This window comes from Eurytemora carolleeae, unplaced genomic scaffold, assembly GCF_000591075.1.
Source record: "Eurytemora carolleeae unplaced genomic scaffold, Eaff_2.0 scaffold362, whole genome shotgun sequence".
Classification (NCBI taxonomy): domain Eukaryota; kingdom Metazoa; phylum Arthropoda; class Copepoda; order Calanoida; family Temoridae; genus Eurytemora; species Eurytemora carolleeae.
In genome coordinates, this window is record NW_019396498.1 from 66,970 (window position 1) to 91,272 (window position 24,303).

General features: G+C 31.8%; 2 protein-coding genes and 1 long non-coding RNA gene across 7 annotated transcripts in view; 1 reads left to right on the forward strand and 2 right to left on the reverse strand.

The window, feature by feature from the left end:
- Window positions 1-24,303, reverse strand: part of LOC111704411 (hexokinase) — a 24,691-nt gene continuing 388 nt past the window's right edge. Inside the window, exons 2-26 of one of the 4 annotated variants that reach the window (XM_023476646.1) lie at window positions 18,673-18,676; window positions 16,838-16,921; window positions 16,082-16,108; window positions 15,645-15,748; window positions 14,837-14,890; window positions 13,604-13,679; window positions 12,715-12,782; window positions 12,218-12,303; window positions 9,888-9,973; window positions 9,647-9,703; window positions 9,154-9,175; window positions 8,889-8,967; window positions 8,671-8,757; window positions 8,268-8,358; window positions 6,280-6,353; window positions 5,476-5,586; window positions 4,957-5,017; window positions 4,682-4,734; window positions 4,416-4,493; window positions 3,152-3,202; window positions 2,153-2,247; window positions 1,738-1,807; window positions 1,275-1,335; window positions 739-772; window positions 1-475 (exon numbers count right to left, since the gene is read on the reverse strand). In XM_023476646.1, coding sequence (XP_023332414.1) covers window positions 463-475; window positions 739-772; window positions 1,275-1,335; window positions 1,738-1,807; window positions 2,153-2,247; window positions 3,152-3,202; window positions 4,416-4,493; window positions 4,682-4,734; window positions 4,957-5,017; window positions 5,476-5,586; window positions 6,280-6,353; window positions 8,268-8,358; window positions 8,671-8,757; window positions 8,889-8,967; window positions 9,154-9,175; window positions 9,647-9,703; window positions 9,888-9,973; window positions 12,218-12,303; window positions 12,715-12,782; window positions 13,604-13,679; window positions 14,837-14,890; window positions 15,645-15,748; window positions 16,082-16,108; window positions 16,838-16,898 — 1,599 coding nt within the window. In that variant the 5' untranslated portion in view covers window positions 16,899-16,921; window positions 18,673-18,676 and the 3' untranslated portion in view covers window positions 1-462. Of the gene's footprint in view, window positions 476-738; window positions 773-1,274; window positions 1,336-1,737; window positions 1,808-2,152; window positions 2,248-2,346; window positions 2,380-3,151; window positions 3,203-4,415; window positions 4,494-4,681; window positions 4,735-4,956; window positions 5,018-5,475; window positions 5,587-6,279; window positions 6,354-8,267; window positions 8,359-8,670; window positions 8,758-8,888; window positions 8,968-9,153; window positions 9,176-9,624; window positions 9,704-9,887; window positions 9,974-12,217; window positions 12,304-12,714; window positions 12,783-13,603; window positions 13,680-14,836; window positions 14,891-15,644; window positions 15,749-16,081; window positions 16,109-16,837; window positions 16,922-18,672; window positions 18,677-21,654; window positions 21,674-24,303 lie in introns of those variants that run through there. The other 3 variants (XM_023476645.1, XM_023476647.1, XM_023476648.1) reach the window with 3 other exon arrangements.
- LOC111704414 (uncharacterized) lies at window positions 16,247-16,821 on the reverse strand. 2 transcript variants are annotated; one of them, XR_002765820.1, is made up of 2 exons: window positions 16,626-16,821; window positions 16,247-16,506 (listed from the first exon to the last, which is right to left on the reverse strand). It is a non-coding gene; the product is annotated as an uncharacterized LOC111704414 (long non-coding RNA). The 2 variants fall into 2 exon arrangements; XR_002765821.1 differs by having other exon boundaries at window positions 16,247-16,520.
- On the forward strand, window positions 17,841-18,609 carry LOC111704413 (uncharacterized). The gene is made up of 2 exons (XM_023476650.1): window positions 17,841-18,056; window positions 18,116-18,609. Exon 2 carries the CDS (start codon window positions 18,120-18,122, stop codon window positions 18,471-18,473), a length of 354 nt encoding a protein of 117 aa, XP_023332418.1. The 5' UTR covers window positions 17,841-18,056; window positions 18,116-18,119; the 3' UTR covers window positions 18,474-18,609.

A 24,303-nucleotide genomic window follows, 5' to 3' on the forward strand; every position in this document is an offset into this window, starting at 1 on the left:
AACCTCCCAACCATGTCAAGAAGCTTTTAAATTTAGTCAAAATAATGCTAGCATGAGCTGCTTTGAATTTTTAGAGAGCTGTTGAATATTTCAAGTAGCTGTTGCATATTTTCTTGAGTTGTAAATCATTTTCACGAGATATTTACAGGAGCTGCTGAATAATGGCATAAGCAACTGAAATTTGTTATGAGATTTAATATAAGTGGTTTGAAATATTGTCAAGATATTTTGCATGGGGTGAGAGAGCTGCTAAATATTGGCAAGAGCTGCAAAGGATTGTCAAGGAACTGCTGAAGGTTGTCAGGAGTTGCCAAATGTTGTCAGGAGTTTCTACATGTTGTCAGGAACTACTAAATGTTGTCAGAAACTGCTAAATGTTGTCAGGAACTGCTAAATAATTATAGGAGCTGCTAGAGATTATGTAGATCTGCTTATTGTTGACAGAAAGACCGTGCGGAGATTTCATAAGTTATATCTGATAACAACAGAAACAAATAATATTTAATTTTGAAAAAGTTCGTCCAAACATTTAAAAATGAAAAAACATCTTTTATTCTAAACCAACACAATTTTCCTCAAAAATCGTAATTTTGTCAGCTTTATCTTTTTCACATTAACCTTCATACCGTTATTCATACTTTTTTAGACTGCTCTTCAAAAGACTATTAAACCCTGCTTCAAACCTTTCTTTTAACTAAAAGTTCTTTAAAGTCTAAAAAATTTATTTTGACTCTGTTCCTTGATACAGCAGCAGCAAGACCAGCCCCACGACCTACAATTAAATATATATATATATATTTATTAAGAGGGGGGGGGGTGCAAATTTACACCGAAGCAAAAAGTAAAATGTATTTGGGTTTTTGCACTTTGCATAAGCACCGTTTCATAACCCCCAAACTTTAAGAAAATCAACTTGCATGATGAAAGATAACTTTTATTTTCAAACCTGAAAACCCAACTTATAAGTACAGGAGTTCTGAAACCGGATTTAATAAAAAGCACAAGTAGTTGAACTACGTACTGCCATTTAAACCAGTTCTTCTGAGTATCAAGTCAAGCTGTGGAGAGTTGGTTAGATGGATTCAACGTTGTTTAACTATTTCTTCTATTCTGCATAATCTACTTTATCTAGACTCTTTTCAAAATCTATCATCTACATAAGTACTACAAATACGTAAAATTTACACTGTGTCACAAAGTTTTTTTTTCAGGTCTAGAAAGTAGGAAGAATACTTGATCTTGAACGTGCTTTGGGTTCCGTCTTTCTCTATTACCTGATCCGTCTTCTGAGAGAACCATTTGAAACTGTATTGAACTATCTACAAGCTGAGCAATCTAAAATCAAAAGCATCAGAAAGTTTTTTTTAAATGTGTATTACACAAAAAGTGTATTTTGATGCAACCCCATAAAATTTAATGTGTTCTGAATGTTTTCTTTACCCAATATGCAATAAGAAACGATCATTGATATGTATATATATATATATATATATATATACATTTAATTTATTATTCAATCAAAAACAGATAATATCTCCAGACAATGTGGAGAAAATAGTTTTAATCAATTCTTGCAGAATGTTCAGTATGGGAATTGAGAAATGAGATAGTTAACATGTTCTGTGAATGGTTTTTTCAAATACCCATGTCATGAAACACCAGTTATAGAATAAATAAAATAAATAGAGTATGATTCGAAATTCGAGAAATCAATTTCACAAATCAAATAAAGTGCACCTTTGTAACCATCCTGCTGTGGAAATGAGGATGAAATTTGTAAACAGAGCCATCCATACCAACAGTTATTCTATTTAAAACAAAGAATCATTGGAAATGAATGTGTGAATTGCACAGAATTGGCTTTTTCCATGTCTAATTATTATTATTTAACAGAAATGAATACAACTAGTAAACTTTTCCGCTTTTAAAGTAAAATTAAAAAAATTTGCTTTCATTCTTATTCGTTTAAGGAAAGTAATTTTATATCAAAGGAAACCTAGAAAATGCTAGTCAATGTTTTTTCCCTAATCATTCTTGTAATGCCAAGTGCTAAATTACTAATTGTTGGCAAGAAAAACTCATGTTCATCCTCGACAAAGTATAAAACATTTATGCATATATGAATAATTAATTCTGAATAAAGTTTTCCTACTTTTTCCTTGCCATCTTGTTTAGTAAAGCTGCTATACCCGCCCCCGCCAATACTGCTGCTCTAGTCGAGACACATTCACAAATATACCGTAGAATCTAGAAACAAGATAATCAAATATACCGTAGAATCTAGAAACAAGATAATCAAATATACCGTAGAATCTAGAAACAAGATAATCAAATATACCGTAGAATCTAGAAACAAGATAATCAAATATACCGTAGAATCTAGAAACAAGATAATTAAATTATTAAGAATAATCTTTTCAGTAAAAAGTTTAAAAGTTACTATTTAGAAAAAGGATTCAGGCTTAACAGCGTAATGTCTTAAAGATAAACAAAGTTTAGAACAAATGTGATTTGGCTCACTCGGCATCATATACACTAACTAACCCGCAAAGTTTTTAACATAAAATTATAAGAATTTTCAGTAAAATGAATGTCCTATAATACTAGAAGTCAAGGCTAAATATAGACGAATTCGGAAGACGACAATTTAAGAATGGTTCAAAGTTGTGATGAAGTTATAAGGAAAGCTTTTTTTCTGTGTGTTGCAATATATTGTTAATTAGTTTCATCAACATTTAACTATTTAATTTTATAATATATGAGACAGTGGCACCCTAAGTCGTTAATATCGACAGGAGGGATGTTTCCTCGTCCTTGTAATACATACAGTGTGTCCAAAAAAACTGCAGTGGCAGCAAGCTAAAATACATTTTGAACCAATATTAAAATAAATTTAAAATGTATATGATCGAATGGTGTAAACAAGAGGGTTCTATCATTCTCGTAGCCAAGTTTTATAAAGTTTAAAATTTTGGAATTCCCTGATAGAAGGCTCTGGTATTTACGATTCAATAAGAAATTTTTAGTGGATTTTAAAAACGCCAAAAATTTTTGATTGTTTCAAAATTAAGGCCTTAGCTATCACTCAGAGTTTTTTTAGGACACCCTTTACAAAAATGAATATTGTAAGAAAACTGCGTATTTTGAAAACCTGATAATCTAGGTCTGTTGCTCCCTCTGCAAGATTAATCTCCTCGAGCACCTACAGTTCACCAAATTATAATAATAAAAGCTTTTTTTTCTAGCTGAGAAAAAAACTGAAGGGAAAACCGAAAACCCTACTTACGATTTAAGACGAGAGTTCAGTTAAAATAATTAATTTGATTTTCTTAGTTCTTTATTTGATTTTACCACGAGAGAAGCTTTTTATAAAAGTTTAAATTTTACATTAATTTTGCCTCTCAATTGATTCATGGAAATCTAGGCAGCAGTTAACGGATTTGTAGAACCAAACATTTGAACAATTTAGATTTTAATCTGAAATTGTCTGTTCCGTCTTCCTAGTTTGCACTTTATAGCTTACTAGTACTATATTTAATTAGGGATTTAAAGGAACTCTAGACGTAATTGCACATGGCCCTTTACTGGTAGAGTGCATATGCAGCATAAACAACATTTCAATCTAAAAATTTATCTGATCAATGATGACTGCAAATTCTTGATTCTTTTTTTGCTGAAAATAGAGTGCTTTCAGTCGTACTCTCAGTTTTACAAGAGAATACGAAAATTTAGGGCTTCTCGCCAATCTTCTATTTCAACTTTTAATTGTGGCTCTATCTGTGAGCATCTTATCTTTGTTCAGTATAAAACAAATAAAACAAAAACAAAAACAAGTTTGCAAATTTATAATATTTGTTCGCGCATTTCACAAAATTTTGAAAATTCGATCATCCATAAACCTTCCCTGGGGTCACGCGAGGTCCCACTCAAAATTTGGGCCCGATTGGTTCAGCCGTTTTGACGTTTATTGGATACAAACAAACAAACAAACATCAAGACAAGCAAAGTATGTTTATACCAGGCTTTTAGGACGCTTCGCGCGCCCATCTTCTGTTTCAATTGTGAACACTCTTTGTATACATTGTAAAACAAAAACAAAACAAAAAATTCTCGGATGTTATAAAAAAAATTTCGTGGATTTTCAAAAGTTTAAAAAATCGAATTTTGTTAGAAGCAAATTTTGAAAGTTCGATTATCTATAAACCTTCAAGGGTAACACGAGGTCCCAGAAAAAAATTGGGCCCGATTGACGTTTATTGGATAAAAACAAACAAACAGACAGGCAGACAGAAATGCAAAATATGTATTGATTTAGACTGGGATTTTTATCTGTTATCATTTTCAAGTTCTAAAATATTTATATTTTACTTTACTTTAGTTTACTTTAGCGTTGCTTTATGATATAGGTTTGGTTCCTGAATCATGTTTTCTGTGCATCCCACTTCATCCGCCTCAATTTCAGAAATATGTCGGGTAAGAAACAGTTCCTTCTTCTAAACAATTTTATTAATCAAAATGTAAATAATTTGTAAATTAAAATTCACCAATATATATAAATATTAAAAATATTTGAAAAACTAAGAATGCATCTTTTTATCGTAATAACTAAGACTTTCAAAATTGTCTTCTTATTTAAAAACATGATCGAACAACATTTTTATTAAGAAAATTGTATCTATACCTGGAGAACTTCTGTATTACATCCACTAAATATTATTTTCTTCTCAGCAGCCTCTAAATATGTTTATCTACATAGTTACGAATTTACACATTTAAATTTTCAAAGTTTGTAAGACGAAATTATTAAAAATAGAATAGAGAAAAAACGGAAATTTAAAAAATATCGTAATTATAGAAATATTGCAATTTTTTCCAGAAATTTTTAATACAGACAAATTTTTCTAACCTAAATATTCAACTATTCCGCTATGTTTGAAAAAAGAATAAAAAACTCACCAACTAGAATATGCCTTGTTAGTTCACCAAGATACATTCCACTTATCAGCTTCTCATACACCTAGAAAATCAAAAATGAAATTTAAAAAAAGAAGGAAAGTGTTAAACTTATTCTCTTCTGAGGTGAAATAAACGGATTTTTCATTGGTAAAAACATGAGATGGTTTTATCTCCTATGGAGTTCAGCTCATTACATCCAATAGAAGTTCCCATTTCCAGCTCAACCTGCAGTACATACTACATACTCTGCCATCAACCTTTTTAAATTTCCACAATTTTAAATCACAATGTAATTTTTTCCTTTTTGTTCATGTTTGAGTTGTATAGATTATATAAAGTTAAATTAATTAGTCTGTTACCAAATTTCTGTAAAATCTAATTTGGAAACCTTTGATAATAATACATAACAAAATCTGAATTAATCCCTAGTGAGAAATAAACTTATAATAGAACTAAAACTTCTCCTCAAATTCTAATTAGAGATTTGAAGTTTAATGCAAATATTCAGTCCCTTTGAACCTGTTTGGCCGGATTCATGGAGTTCTGGTCCACAAGATGATCGAAGCGCGTGCGCATAAAGTCCAAGGATCCAGTGTTCCCTAGCGCACCCCATTCAGTGTTTATCACAACCTAAATCATAAATTATGGTAAAGTTGTTCCGTAAATAAAGTGAACCAACTATAGAACAAAGGTTGTTAATGATTAATGGTAATGCTTTCAATTATAATTACTAGTCAGACTAAACAGTTCATAGTGCACATGCAAAATGCTTAATACTCCCAATATCTAACTGAATCTAAATATCAATAACTTCATATAGTATGGAATTGCTATAAAAGAAAGAAAATCTTTTGTGTTTGAAGCAGCTGATACTGTTTAACTATCACTCCAATCAATTGTAAAAACAAATGGCTTTTTTATCAATTTTCTTCGTCTTCTATATTTAAATTTGCCTTGTCTATCTGTCCATTTGTATCCAATAAACGTCAAAACGGCTTAACCGATCGGGCCCAAATTGTGTAGGACATTTAAAAAATGTGTGCTTAAAAGTTTTTTATTTTTGTAAAAAAATTTAAAATCTTGAAAATCCGCGAAAAAATATTGTTAAATCCGAAAACTTTTTTGTGTGTTTTTGTTTTATATTGGACAAAGAGAAGATGCTCACAGATAAAGACACAATTAAACGTTAAAATAGAAGATGGGGGTTCAAGCGCCCTAATAGCCAGTAAATCTAAAGTTTCTTTTATCATTTGACTAATTGATTAAAATGTTTTGTTTGGTATTCCTTTATCTAAAAATGTGAGCAATCCCTTTAATATTTACCTGATGATGTTTACCCGGAGTTCCCTCGAATAGTTCAACGTTGGCAATATCCTCAACATAGCTTGCATTGGTTCCTAAATCAGAAAATATACAACTGAGAATAAATAATAAATCATGAAACAAGAGAAGTATGAGACAATTCTTTAATATTAGTGGCGGTAAATACTGTACAAAGAGAAGATGCTCACAGATAAAGCCAGGATTAAGAGTTAAAACAGAAGATGGGCACGAAGCGCCCTAAAATCCTAGTAGATATAAATTTAGCTTGTCTGTTTGTTTGTATCCAATAAACGTCAAAACGGCTGAACCGATCAAGCCCAAATTGTGTGTGGGACCTCATGTGGCCCCAGGGAAGGTTTATGAATGATCAAAATTTCAAATATTTGTCTCCATCAAAATTTGATTTTCATTAAATTTTTGAAACTTTTGAAAATCCACGAAAATTTTGTAAAACTCCGCGTACTTTTTTGTTTTGTTTTATGATGTACATAAAAAGAACATGTTCACAATTAAAATAGAAGATGGGCGCGAAGAACCTAAAAGGCTAGTATATGAATAAAATCGGGTAACAAAGATTTTAGAAATAATTTAACAGTTACCTTAGTCTTCATAAAATAATTTTTACTTTCAGTGATTTATTTTGTAAGTTATGAAAGTGAGTTTTGTTCTGAAAAGCGGATTATACTCAAAAACGGGTTTTGTCTCGAAAACGCGACAATAATTCAAATTCAAGATATGTTTGAAAATGGAAAACCTGACATTGTCTTGAAAACGGTCAAGGGTTTTAGTATAAAAGAACTCATTATATAATTTTGATTTCAGAAAATAGTTTTAAAATGAGAATTGTTGCCATCGTCATGCTTAACTAAATGTTGGTTATAGTTTTTATTATCGACTTTCACTCTGATATGTGACGGGATCTGAAAAACCCAGTATTTTAATTTGTGCCAATTTCTAACGCTCAGTGTTTTAAATTGGCCAAGTATTAGATTTGTAACTATGTCCCCTGCAGTAGTATCAAGGAAACTGTGGAATGATTGCAGTCCTGTTTTTTTTAAAGAAATGTCGGTTTGGATTTTGTGATTACTATTGACATTTACTGACATTTTTTCAATATGTCTAAAAATGTTTATGGCATATTTATATAAATATATTAGTTACAAATTAGAAAATAATAAAATAATAAAAATAAAAAATGATAAAAACAAAGGAGGAAGACGACCAACATTCGACCGTTTTCTGATTACCACTAGCTTTGTATATCATAACTTGATTCAGAGAAGATATCTGGCTGTAGTTTCTTTGGATTTTTAAGCTCCAGAAATATTTGTGAAATCTATCACTTTCAAACTTCAAAATATCATTATCTAAAAGAAGCATAAGGAATCGTAATCATAAAATAACCCAGATATGGAAGCCCCCAACCTCTCATACTTCCTTTACATAATGCAGCAATTTTGGCTTTGTCAGGAAATTTAAACCTGAACTAAGCAACTCTAATCGTTTCATAGGAAGTTTTTTTTTAAATTTCCAAATTAGTTTTTTAAATCTACAATATATAAGAGAACAATAAAAAGCAGGTAATTGCTCAGCTTAACGTTTAAGCGGCACATATGTGACTTATATAGGACACTCTTAAATAACGTCAATTTACGTCAACAATTCCTTTAATAATACCTGTTCCAACAATTCCTTAAGTAATACCTGTTCCAACAATTCCTTTAATAATACCTGTTCCAGCAATTCCTTTAATAATACCTGTTCCAACAATTCCTTTAGTAATACCTGTTCCAACAATTCCTTTAATAATACCTGTTCCAACAATTCCTTTAATAATACCTGTTCCAACAATTCCTTTAATAATACCTGTTCCATAATACCTGTTCCAACAATTCCTTTAATAATACCTGTTCCAACAATTCCTTTAATAATACCTGTTCCAACAATTCCTTTAATAATACCTGTTCCAACAATTCCTTTAATAATACCTGTTCCTAGAATGACCCCCATTGCACAATCAGGTCTCTTGTATGCGCAGGCAAGAAGGCATCCAGTGGTATCGTTCAGAATAGCACAAACCTTCAAATAAATTGACATAAAAATATACTTATTTAACAAATATAAATAGGAGGGGAGAAAGAGTAGAGGAAAAAGAAATTGAGTCTTTGCAACAACTTTGATTATTTAATTCCTATATCTTTTTATTCCAATGTCGTAGACCTTAGATATTTAAAACTATGATTTTTGTTAGATTAAATAATCTAAGGTTGAAATATCAAAAGTTTACACCACCACGTTGCATAGATATATGAGTAAGAAACTTTGAGTTTGTGGCAAATACTCAAATCGTAAAAAAATATATCCCTTAATTAAAGCCAAGTTATATTTTACCTCAATATCAAGATCTGCATGCCTGGATATAGATTTTTCAAGAAGTGCTCCAACATCATTTCCTTCTACTCCAGAACAAACAAACCCCTGAACATTTTACTCAAAATAATTATGGAATTTTCTTCAATATGGCATGTATTACAATAAAAATGTGCATAAGATATAAGATTTTTTAGAGAAACATATAATTAAATAGATAGATAGTAGATAAGTTTTACCTTTGTCCACGTTGCTAGATCTGCTGAGCTGAGACTATGCTGAATAGTAGGGAAGGAGAATGTGAATCCAAGTTTGTACCTAGATTGGATAAACTTTAACCCTAAAATTAAATAAACTTTTTCTTAAATGTTTTGAATCCTAATTTTACTCTATTTCTCCATCTCGATCACTTTGTGTCCCAATAACTCAACCATAAACTCCCTGAGTGTATACCTGTATCCAAATAACTAAAGATCTACCATGAACTCTCTGAGTTTTGTATACCTGTGTCCCAATAACTCATGATCTACCCTGAGTGTATTCCTGTATCCCAATAACTTATAATCTATCATGAACTCCCTGAGTGTATACCTGTGTCCCAATAACTCATGATCTATCATGAACTCCCTGAGTGTGTACCTATGTCCTAACTCGTAATCTACCATGAACTCCTTGAGTGTATACCTGTGTCACAATAACTCATGATCTTTCATGAACTCCCTGAGTGTATACCTGTGTCCCTATAACTCCTAATCTACCATAAACTCCCTGAGTGTTGTATACCTGTGTCCCAAGAACTCATGATCTACCATGAACTCTCTGAGTGTATACCTGTGTCCCAATATCTCATAATCTACCATGAACTCCCTGAGTGTATACCTGTGTCCCAATAACTCATAATTTACCATGAACTCCCTGAGTGTATACCTGTGTCCCAATAACTCATGATCTACCATGAACTCCCTGAGTGTATACCTGTGTCCCAATAACTCATGATCTACCATGAACTCCCTGAGTTTGTCTGCCATAAAGTTAAAAAGATCCTCTCCTGGGCCTAAATATAAAATAGAGAACTAATGCTAGGAATATGAATGTCATCGAAATCTGAAAGTTTTCCAAAGATTGGATTTACCAAGATTGAAATTAGAAATAATAAAAATTCTTAACTAAAAACTAACGTGAAGTTAGAAAAATAATAATCTAACGGTTCATTGTACAATGGTATACATATAGATTACCTTGCATAAGATCCATACTAACAGGATGCTTTGCTGTCTTCATATTAATACTGGAGGTTCCAGCTTCCAGTTCAATCAAAATAGCCCTGAAATATCAAAATATCTATATCAAATAATTAAGTGTCGATCTAAAAAAATTCGCAATATAGAAATATTGAAACATCTTAATGAAAAAATACATTTATATTTAATATTGTTTCATACTTTTCAACAGTCTGCATTTCATTCTATAAATTTTAAGCATTGTAATTAAAGGACATTCCGTTCAGGCATGATGCTTGCTTGTGTTTATAATTTCAGTTGTTGAACCATGAAAACACTGACTTATCAGCTTTCTTACACACACAAAAATTACAATATCTTTCTTGCAAACTACATAGTTATTAAAACCCGAGGCGTGTTTATTTTTAGTGAAGAATTAAAAGGTAGGTGCAAACATTATGAGTCAAGAGCCAGAAGTTAGAAGTTAAAAGTCTAAAGTCTAAAGTCTAAAGTCTAAAGTCTAAAGTCTAAAGTCTAAAGTCTAAAGTCTAAAGTCTAAAGTCTAAAGTCTAAAGTCTAAAGTCTAAAGTCTTAACGCCTAAAGTCTAAAGTCTAAAGCCTTAACGCCTAAAGCCTAAAGCCTAAAGTCGAAAGTCTGAAGTCTGAAGTCTGAAGTCTAAAGTCAGTCTAAAGTCAGTCTAAAGTCAGTCTAAAGTCTAAAGTCTAAAGTCTAAAGTCTAAAGTCTAAAGTCTAAAGTCTAAAGTCTAAAGTCTAAAATCTAAAGTCTAAAGTCTGAACTGAAGTCTGAAGTCTGAAGTCTGAAGTCTGAAGTCTGGAATCTGGAGTCTGAAGTCTGGAGTCTGGAGTATGTAGTCTGAAGTCTGGAGTCTGGCGCATGAAGTCTCCATGGAGTCTGGTGTCGGGAATTCGCTCTAATTAAATCTTTTTTTTTAATTTTTAAGTTGTTAAGGAATGATTTTGTCCCTTAATTGATATACCTTCTACCTTCCAGAAAGCAGCGGATTTTGTCGAAATTTTTAAAAAGTGATGATCTATTGTTATCAAATTTACTATTTAGGAGCCTATAGAATTGTCACTTTAAGCTCTGAAAGTTTTAAAATTTGACTTCTTGGATCAGATATTTTTGTACAGAGCCGGAAATGAAAAAATAAAATAAAACGTTTAACGAAACTCCCCGGTTTCATTTTGGGGTATAAACATGTAGTAAATGCCCTACCAAAGTCTTTTAGATCAGTGCCAATCCAGGTACAACTCAATCTAGAACTCTAGGTTCTCCAATAATACCTTGGTCAGTATCAATCCGGATCCGACTCTATCTGCATTCTCAAGTATCTGTCTTCAAATCAATTTAGAACTCAAGGTTCCTCAATTATACCATGGTCAATTTCCATCCGGATATAACTCAATCCATATTCTCTATGATTTAAGATACAACTCATGTTGACTCTCTAGAATACTCAATCTGTATTCTTCAGGTATCTATGTTTCAAGATACAGCTCAATCCCTCTCGTTAATACACGAGTCTAGAACTATTCTGTTCTGTAATACAGTACAAATTCAGGAATCCTTCCGTATTCTCAGGTATCTATGTTTCAAGATACAACTCACTGTAATTCCCGATTTATATCTATCTTTCAAGAAAGTGATTCAGGACCCCTCTGGACCGCTAAGCGAGGAACAATTACTCTCACACCGTAATAAAAGTGTTGTCTATTCCACTGACGTGTATTTTGAGTTCTACATTAAAGGTTAAGTTAATGAACCAAATTTTAAGTTTTGCGTCGTTATATACGAGCATAGTTAGGCTAATTACAATCCAGGTTCGACGTAGTTATTTACAGGCGTAGTTGGGTTACTTTGTACAACATAATTTATCTAGATGTGTTTAGGTTTATAAATATGAGGATTGCTATGCTATTTATTACAAATATATACATTTGTGTAGATTTACATTGAGAAATATTTTTTTATATCTTCAAAATTGCCGTACACCAATGATGAAACCCGGTTTCCAATACTAAGTTTCATTACGATACCCAGTCTTAAGGTTTGGGCTCAGTGCAATAGTTCAATAGTGAAACACAGCAATAGTTCAACGTACATCATGCCCATTTCAAGCAAAATATAGAGAATCGTAAATTTTTGTCGAACAACTTGGAAGCAAATGACAAAAATTGATTTAATTGATATTGATAAACTAAATCACAAGTCTTTCAAAGAAGCACTAATTAAGATAAAGACGGAAAAGTGATACAGTTTTGATTGTCTATTTGTTTAGAACTTTGATTGATCAGTTAGATTGAGTCTGAAGTGAAGATAGTTTACCTGAAGTTAGTTCCTCCTAGATCTAAAGCAAGAAATCTACCATGCTCCCGACCAGTTGGTAGCTGGGTAACGTAGGTTATATACGACTACTCAAGTGATATTCAACATATTTTAATCTATATATTTCTTTGGCTTTTCTCTCAATTTGGTTTGTTTGTGTCCAATGGGGTCCATAGCGTCCCATAAGCCTAGTTTTTCTATATAATGGAAGGTATCGAAGTAATAATTTCTTTATTTGTTTGTCTGCTTGTATGCCCGATCATAATTCGTAAACCCCTTAAGATCTCGTTAAAACCAAGTTAGTGCAATCTTAGCGTTTAAAAATTCTAAGTTAAATTGCTAAAAAGATAAATCTTAGTTTCAAAGTAAAGCTATGGTCCTGCAAGCAAAGTCAGTTCTATGAAGACTTTTATACTTAACACATGTCCTGAATAAAATCAAGGCAAATAAATACCATGATTTAATTTGGCAAATTATTTAGTTAAATGTTGAATTTCCTTGATGTTTGAAGTCTCGTTGGAAGCTTTAGCCAGCCCCCAGTTAATCTCCATTATCATTCTTTTCTCTTTACAAACAATTAGATCATTTTAGAACACAAAGGGAATAAAGAGACTGTAGATGTAATTTCATGTAACCCTCCAGTTAATGTGTGCCTTGTTTTTAAATTTTTCAATTGTGACTTTTTCACAATTTTCACATTTAATTTTAAACATATTTCAAACTAGAAACACGACAATATTTTATCCTTATTTTTATCTTTGATCCTTGATATAGTCTTTTCAAAGAGAAGAAAGGAAGAGAAAAATCAAGAAAAGAGGAGAAAAGATTGAAAAAGAAAAGTATAATAATATATTATGAAAACATATTCACAAAATGTATCAATCCATCAATATTTTTTGGGGGGGAGGGGAAAGAGGTCCCAAATTATTATTTAATATTTAGAAATACTAAGCTAATAGGGCGCTTCGCGCCCTACTTCTATTTAAATTGTGAACATGTTCTTTTTGTTTACATTTTAAAACAAAGAAGAAAAAAAGTTTGCGGATTTTTTTTTAAATCGCGGATTTTCAAGAATTTAAATATTTTGAAAAAATTAAAAACCTTTAAAACACATTTATTTAAAATTTTTATCATTCATAAACCTTCCCTGTGGTCACGTGATGTCCCACAAAAAATTTGCGCCCGATCGGTTCAGCCGTTTTGACGTTTATTGGATACAAACAGACAGACAGACAGACAGACAGACAAGCCAAATTTATATATAGATGTTGGAAATATTTACTTATATGCACATAATTCGAGAATAGATTTATTAAACATGTAAGAGAGAGGGGTTGGGGGGGGGGGTGGCGGAGCAAGGTTTATTTTATATTCATATATATCTACCTATATGTTTCAATTGTTCATCTGTAAGATGAAACTCCTGCATCAGTTTCTTCAGTTCAATTATTCTCTTATTGTCCTAAATATCATCTTATTCAACTTCTCCAAATATGTATCTTTCACAACTTAACATGTGCATTGTACACAGATTTTGCTAATTATATCTTATTTTCAATATTTAATCACTAATTTTTAAACTCAAAAAGAATTTGATACTTGCCACAGCAGATCCTAATTTTCTAATCCCTTTATCTTAGTTCCTGATGATATTTATCACTAGCTTTATTTATTTATAGTTTAAAATATCTGAGGTCTGCAAATCAGGTTGCAAAGATACGAGGATAAAAAATAGGATTTGTAAAGAGTTTCAGACAATTTTTGAAACAATCTAAATAATGTAAATATGTATCTGGTTTATCAAGAGTTTTTAAAATGTCAATAAATGACATTATATTAAATATTGTATGAATACATGAAATGATGTGTAAGCTGATGAAAACTCCTAAACAGATGACACTAAATAATAATATTGTAAAAAGGTTTTAAATCAGCACTCAGCAAATGATATCGATTTCAACCTCAGGCTTCAGTTTCATTTTTCATGAATAGATGTGTTTTTAGGTAGAAAAAGTAGATACGATTTTCAACTTTTTGGTGGGTCGAAAGTTGAAAAATAAATAAAACATTTCTATGTAAAGAAAATGAGGAAAACATCAGGTTTTGTTGCTCGAGTTGTTATAAATATTCAAATAGGTGCAGGAAAGATAAGAATTTATATTTCTAAAATGGTTGCATTATTCTAGATTTGTAATTGTACCATCTACAAAATAGAAAAGTTGGTTTAACTAGAAAAGGGAAATAAGACCTAAAATTAATAAGGAGATAAAAGGGATAAAAAATAAATAAAATTACAGTGACAAATGAGTTACACAATTAAACAATTTCAACAAACCAATCATAATTGTTCAATGGCTGCAATTGACAATTGACCAATGATAATGAAAACTTACAACTGGACAATAACAGTTGATTAATAACAATCAACCAATTTATGATTGAATTTGAATCCCTCGAGGTATAGATTTCTATTGGTTTTAATTTATCTGCGAGTAAATGACATGTCATATGTAAAGAGATATTTTCAGATAATTATTACATTAGCGGGATTCAATGAAAATTGTTGTACACCAAAAAAAACAGATGTTTCTAAAAAAATTGATATGGATTCTTGTATACCTGAATTGTCATTGGTTCAGGCAGGATTGGTTGCAGAAGCAGGTTTCCAGCTGCCTGAATTAATTAATTAATTAATTAAATAATTAAACTAATAGCTTTTGTTTTTCTTTTAGATCAGAATTAGATAGAGTGTTTTAAATGTACTCTTGAACTAAAATATCGTTGAGGAAAAACTGCATTTTTCTAATTTCTCTAACTCATATATTATGTATAATTTTATATTTTCCAGTTGGGAAAAGTACTTGTGACTGTTGCTATGCATAAAGCCTGTTGCCAGTGCCACAGCTGATCATAAAAGCATTGAAAAAAGGGGGTTTGAGACGGAGGAATGAGAAGGAGAAATTCATAAATCATAATTTGCAGATTATAGTTGATCGGCTGTGTCCCTGGATCGGTTCTGTCAAGCGATTTATTGTTCTTTCTCTGAGTGCAGTTTCGTTCCTTGATCTATTCTTGTATACCATTGCTCAGGTTAATCTGCAATCGCTGCTGCTATCTGATTGGATCTGTCGATTGATTTACAACTCAATCCTTTCCTTTGGATCGATTCCGCCCCTTGACAACAATGTCGATTGATCTATCTAGCCATTTATCGATTCGTTTCTCTGAGTAGTTCCGTTTCCTGAGTGGTTCCGTTTCCTGAATAGTTCTGGTTCATGTTCTGTCCCTTGATGATCGGCTCTATACTTGATCTTTTTAGCTGACTATTCTGCCCTTTCTTCGACTATAGTCCCACTAAATAATTCACCCATCTAACAATTCTATATATATAGATCCCTAAAATTGCTTGAAATAATAATATGTAAACCTGTAGGAGTTGGGAAGGTGGAAGGTTCAGTAAAGATGAATCTATGTAGGAAGGAGCTGAATCTAGGAAGGAGGCTGGGATAAAGGAGTTAGCAGGAGTAGGAGCTAGATTAAAGTATATTTTTTATACTGTCCAAATTTAACAACGTAACGTAAAAAAGACGTTACGCTCCCAAATATAAAGGGAATTGAAACTTTTATCAAAATTCAAAATTTCAACAAATAAAAGAAAAATGTTCACTTGATTGTTAATTTTTAATGATTTTTTTTTACAAAATTACGACGTCCTTTCAGTTTTTGAATTATATTTGATATCCCAAAAGAATAAAAAAAAATTAAAAATTGTTCGGATTCTAAAACTGTAAAATGTTAAAGATTTCAAATGGATTAAGCATTTGAATATAACTATTAAAATTAGATTATAAAAATACTAAATTCCTGGTGCATTTGGATGAACTGGGGTTTCTGAATACCATACAATAGTTAGTAATTAGTAAATATTTGTTAAAATGTTTTGTATTTTCAAAACGCTTATTGCAATACTTATGTAAGATTTTGTATACTACATATATTACAATTAAAGTAGGGCTAAGATACAGGGTGTCTGACATTTGGTTCAGATTTCAACAAATTAGGTTTTATATATTAAAATTGAAATCTAAACGAAATCTCAATATCTCCAGACATATTGACAGCACAAAAAAGGCATGTAATAAATACAGCAAGACTGACTTTCTCAAATTTAAAATCGTCTTGCTATTGTCATGTTTCGTGGGACACCCTGTAGCAGTAGCACTGCATAATGTAAACTACAATGAGAACTCGAAATCTGTAGAATGAAGGAGGTCTTCGGTTTTCATTTACTTCAGAAATGTAGCTGCGGATTTTGTAATAATAAAATGTTGCAATAGATATATTTCTATAATTGTTAGAGCACTTTTTTAGAAATAGTTTAATTGAAAATAACAAAATCCTTAGCGACCTTTCATAACGAAAATTCAACTGTTTTCTGTTTACAAACAAAATTTATACTGCGCAAGTGTGGTCACCGTGTACTATTGAACTCCATATTGTACAAATAATTTTGAAAATACTGTGTACTGTACACTGTATACTATTTTACTGCAGTCCATTGTGTACTTTATTGTACTGCAGCGAATACTGTTTACTATTGTACTGCTTATTGTATTGTTCCTAGATTAGAAAATGAATCTGTTCTTCTCCTTCCCCCTGGTGCCCGTGGTATCTTCAACATTGTACAGGCTTCTCACTTCAAATCTGAAAACAAATAGTTTAACAAATTTTAATATTTCATGGAATTCTACAGTTTGCTAACCGAATAAGAAAAAACATCTTAAGCTTAGATTATCAGCAGACAACAAGGCTATTTTTTATCAAATGAAATCACTAACTTCAAATGCATTTATTTGTATTTATTAAATTAGGTCTTACAAACCCGGGTATCTTGGTCACTTTGTTTAGTACTGATCATTTATCACGATATATCTTTAAATCAAGAGTTGTATCAGGAGAGCTCCTGCACAATGGGCTTGTATGGGGGTAGCAATAAAATAAAATGTCTCAGATTCCAGAAAATGATTTGTATATTTGTCCGGTTGTGTAATAAAATCATTAAGGAGATAAAATTATTCCGAAATCAAAAAACTGTTCTAGAATTCTAGAATTCTGAAAGTAAAAAAATCAAACTTATCTTTTTTAGTCAAAGGTGGCTAATTTTAAACTGATAAATTCTAAAAGGTTGAAATCTCTTTCCTTTCTCATTTATCAAAATTCCGAACTATTTATTGACCATTGAGAGAGGAGAGAAAGATTTTAACTCTCTTAAACAGATTCAAATAAGTTGTGTCCGGCCTTTTAATTATACGACATATTTACGGCTTCATGGGTTAAAAGGATGAATTGAAAACTTGTTGAAATTTAATGTAAAGAAATTGAGTTTTTGCCACAAACTCTGATTTTCTAATTTCAATATCGTTGCAACCCAATGCCGTAGACCTTTAATTTTTCAAACTATGAATGCTATTAGATCAAATAATGTAAGTTTGAAATATCAAAGGTTTACATCATAAGGTTGCAAAGGTATAGGTTTTACAAAAACTGAATTTGTGGCAAAGACTCAATTCCTTTATATTCATTTTTATCATGTATTCAATTCATATTTAATGTATTCCAACCGGTGTGCAATCAGACAGTTCAGTTTGACGGTCATTTGAGTGGGTGATATGTTCCAGCCGAATAGAATGAAGTTGGAGTAGAGGGGAGGGAGGAGGGAGGGGGTAACCAGAATAACCGGATTTAATCTTCCCCCCTTTTAATTGCGCAGAAAACGGTCAGTTCTTTCCACTTGGTCAAACCCACAGGATCAGTTCAGGACACATAACTACTAACTATAGTAAGTAGTATCCCGTTCCATTGCGTGAAATACTTAACTTGGAACAATATCATGTCTAGGCTAATGATGTGTATAGAGGAGGAGGAGGAGAAACTGGAGCTGGAACTTAAAATGTTCCTGGAGACAAAACTTCAGGAGACAACCCGGAGACGGGGGATAATGGAGATTCAGCTCAATAAAACATTCCGTCATAGTGTCACACTGGAGCAGAACTGTAAAGTGGAGCAAATGTGGATGACAGAACAGGAGTGTAGGAGGAAGCAAGAGATGAGAAAGGACCAGGATTCTCAGATTGATCTGGAGAACAGGAGTACTTTAACAGATGATGTTGGAGTAAATGATCTCGTTCTACTGATTGAGACACTTAGGTTACAGGAGAAGGTTTTGGAAGAAGAGTTGAGAAGAATAGATCATTAAATAATAAAAATCACTGAAATATTTTGATTCATTGATCTTTTTTAATAAGTTTTTTTTATGAAAACTGTTACAATTATTTTCTTTTACAGGGATGAAAATTATTAATAATTTATCTAAATGTATTTATGAATCACCAGCTAGTTAATCAAATTGTTGAGGTGATAATACGACCTTTCAGACATTACTATCTCTCTATCACCTCTCTTTACCAATTAAGATCCCTGGATGCGATGTAATGATTTAAATTACTTTAAATAAAAACATTTTTCTTTGTACATTATCCGCATTGAATTTAAGTGGGCGTCCGTTCCGACCAACAATTTGGGCACAATGGTTTAGCGGTGTTACGGGGCCATCAAATACGCGTAACCCGTTCAATTAAAAGAAATTTTGAATTGAATTAAAGCAGAAAAAACAGCTAAATTTATTTATTTATAAATGTTAAAAAATTACGAATTGTATGAAAATCAATGTATATTTTACAAAGTGACGCGAAGTGTCCTAAAAGCTAAAGATAATGTTTATATTTCTGGGTCGACTTATATAAAACTGTATTTGTTTGATCACAGTAGGCCAGGTCTATTGATACTATTACTAGAATTTAAAATCTCGCAGCTTTATGCTAAAGGGTTCTAGGAGGGGCGGGGTGAAGGGCACAGTTTACACAGATAGAACAGTAGAAGCAGTCGGGCATAACTTCTTATCAATACTGAATCTGTACATAGTTATCTTCTCAGCTATAATATTGTAGGCAAAAGTTGTCGACAATGGAAAACTATATCTCTCTTGTCCTATCTGATAGATCTGTGAGGTACGATGTTAAGATATCAAGAATTCCAGAGTAAATAAAACCAAAGATAAACTGAATTATTTTTAAATATCACCATAATCTATTCCTGAACTCTAGTTCTAGTTATCCTGAAGTGTTCAGAGTTGTAGCGTTTTTAAAAAAAGGTTGTAATGTTAGGCTTGTTTCTTTCTTTGAGAAATAATTAAATATCCCATTAAAATATTATATTTCAGACAAAACCCATACGTCCACCTTCAGCTCGTTATATTCAGAAATTTAAGTCATCATCAAAGTCTCATCCTTTATAAGAAAAACATTGTATTTTTAAAGTTTCCCAAGTATAAAAAAATAGTTGGTGAAATTGTTTTAAATTAAGACAGAATTTTTATTTGGTCAATTGGTGTTTCTTGGCTTTAGCTTAAACGGGAAGGAATTTGTTTTGTATTTTTGATCTGCATACAGTATAAAGTGATTCCTTTATTACGACCCTTAGACCCGAAAACAAAAAAATGTCGACCTTTTTAAGCAAAATATTGTTACGTCAAAATTCATTACAATAATAGAACTATTACATGCAACATAAACGTATTTTAAAGACCATACAATTATACATTTTTGTACTACCACAACTGGTGTTAGAGAAGGACCAAAGCTTTGAGAAACGCCAGTCATTTTCTAAAACTTGTCACTTGTGTTGTAACAGCATACTTAACTAACAACTAATGAGTCTTCGTAATTATTATCTATGGTTGTCAAAGTGTATATTTTCACGATCTTAAGCCGCAGATGTTTAATTTTACACTCCCCTTGCACAAATAAGAATGATGCTTTGACACTGGATTTTTTTTTATCTCCCCCCCCCCCTACTGCAGTAAGCATATATATATATATAGCATCAGCTATGACATTTCCCAATCAATGTATATTTCTTGAATCTGTCTGTACAATATATGAAGTCGAAGATGTTAAAAATGTTGAAAGTTCTAAATACCTTAAATAATTTTTATCTTTTTCTAGCTTTTATAGTCGGGGGGCGGGTAGGATTATAAAAAAATTTTCTTCCAAATATTTCTTGATATACTTGCATTTAAAAAATATCGTTGGTTCGAGCTAAACTATGATAACAATACCAAAATAAAAGAAAAAAGTTTTGCAAAACCATTATTGTATAAGTAATGCCATTTTATTTGGAAAGGAATTGAGTCTTTTTGCCACAAACTAGAAACTTCTAATCCAATATTCATGCAACCTGATGGTATAAACCTTTGATATTTCAAACTTAGATTATTTGATCAAACAGAATTCATAGTTTGAAATATCTAAGGTCTACTACTTTGGGTTGCAAAGAGACAGGTATTAAAAATCAGAGTTTGTGGCAAATACTCAATTCCTTTGAATATTGTGTACGAGTTTACGTAATACACAGACTAGACCGTACTATATACAGAAACGGGTATTACTGCCAAATCTTATAAAGATTATATATTCTCAGCGCACAGTGGGAATCACTGTAGGCATGCAGTAACTATATCAGGTAAAAGCGTCACCAAGGTGACCCCTATCGTAAGTTTGAAAATGTTGAGTGTCTGAAAACTAAGACGTATGTCAGTAGACTAAAACACAGCCAAAATTTAAAATCACATTTTTGTGTTTTTAGATGCACCTAGCTCTCCTTTCCTTTAACTGTGTGCGTATATAGCTATCGTTAGAGTCCATGTATTGTCTATTTAAATATCTATCTATGTGATCAGCTGACCTAGCCAGGCCTTCAAGTTAGTTCTGGAATTCAGATAAAAAACTAGATTTAAAAACTGGATTTTAAGCAGAACTATAAGTTTAAAGATTCACTTGATTATATAATATCCACACTTTTTTCTTTTAGCTTATATTTTATAAAACTACTGTTTTATTTCAGACCTAAAAAATATATGGATATGTTAAAAACATTCCTTTGATCGGCAATTTATTTAAGAAGTTATTGTAGATGACTGTCGATATTTGACAACCTTTGCTTGTTAAAAGTAGGTATTATATTGCATAGATAAGGAAAACGAGTAAGGACATCAAAGTGGTTTCAAAAGAATTGTTTCTGTATCATGATGACAAACTGATTCTGTATCTATACCATCAACTGACGTATGCATACAGAGTCTTAGCTAACTAAGCTAACAGATTCTTGACAAACAGACGCTCAGCTCTTAAAAAAACAGACCTACAGACTCTTAACTGACAGATAAACCGACGGACAAAAGGACTCTTAACTGACGGACACAAAGACTTTTAACTGCATGACGGAAACACAGACTTTTAATTTAACAAACGCGCAAACAGAATATTACACAAATTGAGAGTCAAATAGACTTAAAAACTGACAGACACACAGACACTAGCCTGCTGACGACGATAAATTCGGCCTGAAGCAGAAACTAAACTGAAGAGCTTACAGAGAGAATCTTAACAAAAATGCTACGCATTAATTCAGGGAGATATATACTCTATAATATATATACGTAACACAGTAACATAAGAATATATTATATATCTTTATATTAACACTTTCTTTGGAGATATGATATGGTTATTTTATATGATATATGTAAATATACTATGTACCCATCTATAGGCAATACTAGTAAACCGAAAGACTTTGGTCATACAAACATAGAGCATCTTTGATTAAAACTATGCACCATCTAGTATTCAGTATACCAAAATATCGGATGAAATGGATGTGTAGAGATTAGCAATTTGAAATTAGTTCAGGCGCGCAACTAGGGGGGGGGGGGGGGGCAAGCCTGATTAAGGGGGGGGTATGCCCCTCCCATAAGAAGCCTTGCCCCCCTCTGTAGGGGGGGGGGGGAAAGTCCACTCTGTTTTGCAATTTAGCGATTCATGAATTCCTGGGAAAGGGAAAGGGGGTTTATTAAGTATTTTAGATATTTTCACTATAAGTTCTGCCACTTATTATAATAAAGCTTTAATACTGTAGTACAACTATTAAATTAATCCTACATGTTCACCGCGAATGTTGTGTGATATGTCATATCAAAAAAATATTTTTCATGTAAAATCATGATTTTTTGATGAGTACAATGTACAATGTACATATTTGAAATATTGATGAATAATTAATTTATATTTATGTAAATTGTAAAGTAATTATAATTTGTGATTTATATTAACCAGAACAGATATCGTTTTTTATCATATCAGATGAGTTGACTTACTGAATGTCCGGTTAGCACGGTTATATCTTTTATTGTTTGAGTATAATATACATTTTTATTGTCCGCCCTCGCCTAAAAATGTTTAGGGGGGGGGGCAAAAATATGTTTGCACACTTAGTGTCAGGTTTGGGCCAAATCAGGGTTCGGAACTTTCTTCCCCTGAAATATGTTTAATGTTTAATCTTGAGTGGGTTTTGTATTCATAATATTCACTTTCATACACAATCCATCCTTCATCCATTAACCATACATTTTTCATCCATCAACCATCCATCCATCCTCGTTTTTATTGGTTGGTAAACAAAATAAATACACAAAATAATAGTCTTTACCAGAAAAAAAGTTAATTTTTATGGCATTATNATCAACCCCTGAGAACCTATCAACCCCTGAGAACCTATCAACCCCTGAGAACCTATCAACCCCTGAGAACCTATCAACCCCTGAGAACCTATCAACCCCTGAGAACCTATCAACCCCTGAGAACCTATCAACCCCTGAGAACCTATCAACCCCTGAGACGTTAAGTTTGATTGTACAATAAACAGCATCAAAATAATTTGTCGAGGTGTTTCTAAATATTCTCCTGGTTTCAAACATTACAGTAATCAAGTTTATTATGTTTATTGATTATTTAACGATACATGAAAGCTAAAAAAAGGAATAACCATATTAACACATTAAACAATGCCTTTTGAAAAGTGGAATGACATGGGTCTCAAAAATTTTCTGGCTGAAGAAAAATATATATTGTAATGCTATTTTGTAGAACAATGAACGCCAAACGAATAAATTGGACCAAAGCATGACATAGGTAAATTCGATAGTTTGACAATAATTGTGCATATATTTCTAAAATGTTAAAATATGTATTCAAAACATACCTAATTTTTGTCCAAAATTAAATTACATTATTTAAGAAAAAAACATTCCCTAGTTGAGGAAATAACTGTGATAATGATTAGGCTTGAAACAGTTATGACCAATATAAACCGAATGATTGTCATCTTCGTTCTTAATTTTGATTAGAAACGCCCATTATGGTTTTGTTATGGGTAACTGTTTAAACTTGAAAATCTGAGAAGCTGTTCGGGAAACATTTTCAGAGATATAACAGTACTAAAACACAAAATCCTGGTTGGCATTTCAAATTAAGAAAAAGAAAGATGAAAATCATTCCGATATATTTTGGTCATCTGCTAATAAGTTGACCAAAATCTAGCTAATTGACAAGTTAAAAATAATTTACCTTTGTACATTTAACGAATGAAACGAGAAATTGTTTTGTGCGGTAAAATATGTACGTATCAGAGATATTTAGAAAGTTTTTAAATGCATGGAGTTTAACAACTTCATATAGTTATTTTAAAGATCATCAAAATATTTTGAAAAACATCTATGTTCATAGATTTGATATTGATTTGATACTTTTCCGATTTATTTAGGGAAGGGAGGAAAGCCAGCCACAACAAATTCTCGTCCGAGCCACAATCTCCTCATTTTCTCGTCCGAGCCACCTCGGAATCCTCGTCCTTTGATTATTTTGTGTTAAAAAGGTTCCAATTCTGGAAGATAAAACTATTTTTAAGAATCTGGCCATGTTAGGGCATAAAATATGGATATATAGAATATTAAAACCCATGAGAATGATGTCAAACTTTGTTCAGGTAAAACTTAAATATCTTCTGTCTCCGTAATGGCTAATCTTCGTGATATAAAATAAATAGCAAAATATTCGGCATTCCTCTGCCTATAATTTTCCCCATGGAACCACCATGGTTTTTACTATAGTAAACAAAAAAGATTGAGGTTC

What these genes read in the sequence shown, in the direction of transcription:
- LOC111704413 (XM_023476650.1), top strand. Translation starts at nt 18,120, where the DNA reads ATGATGTGTATAGAGGAGGAGGAGGAGAAACTGGAGCTGGAACTTAAA.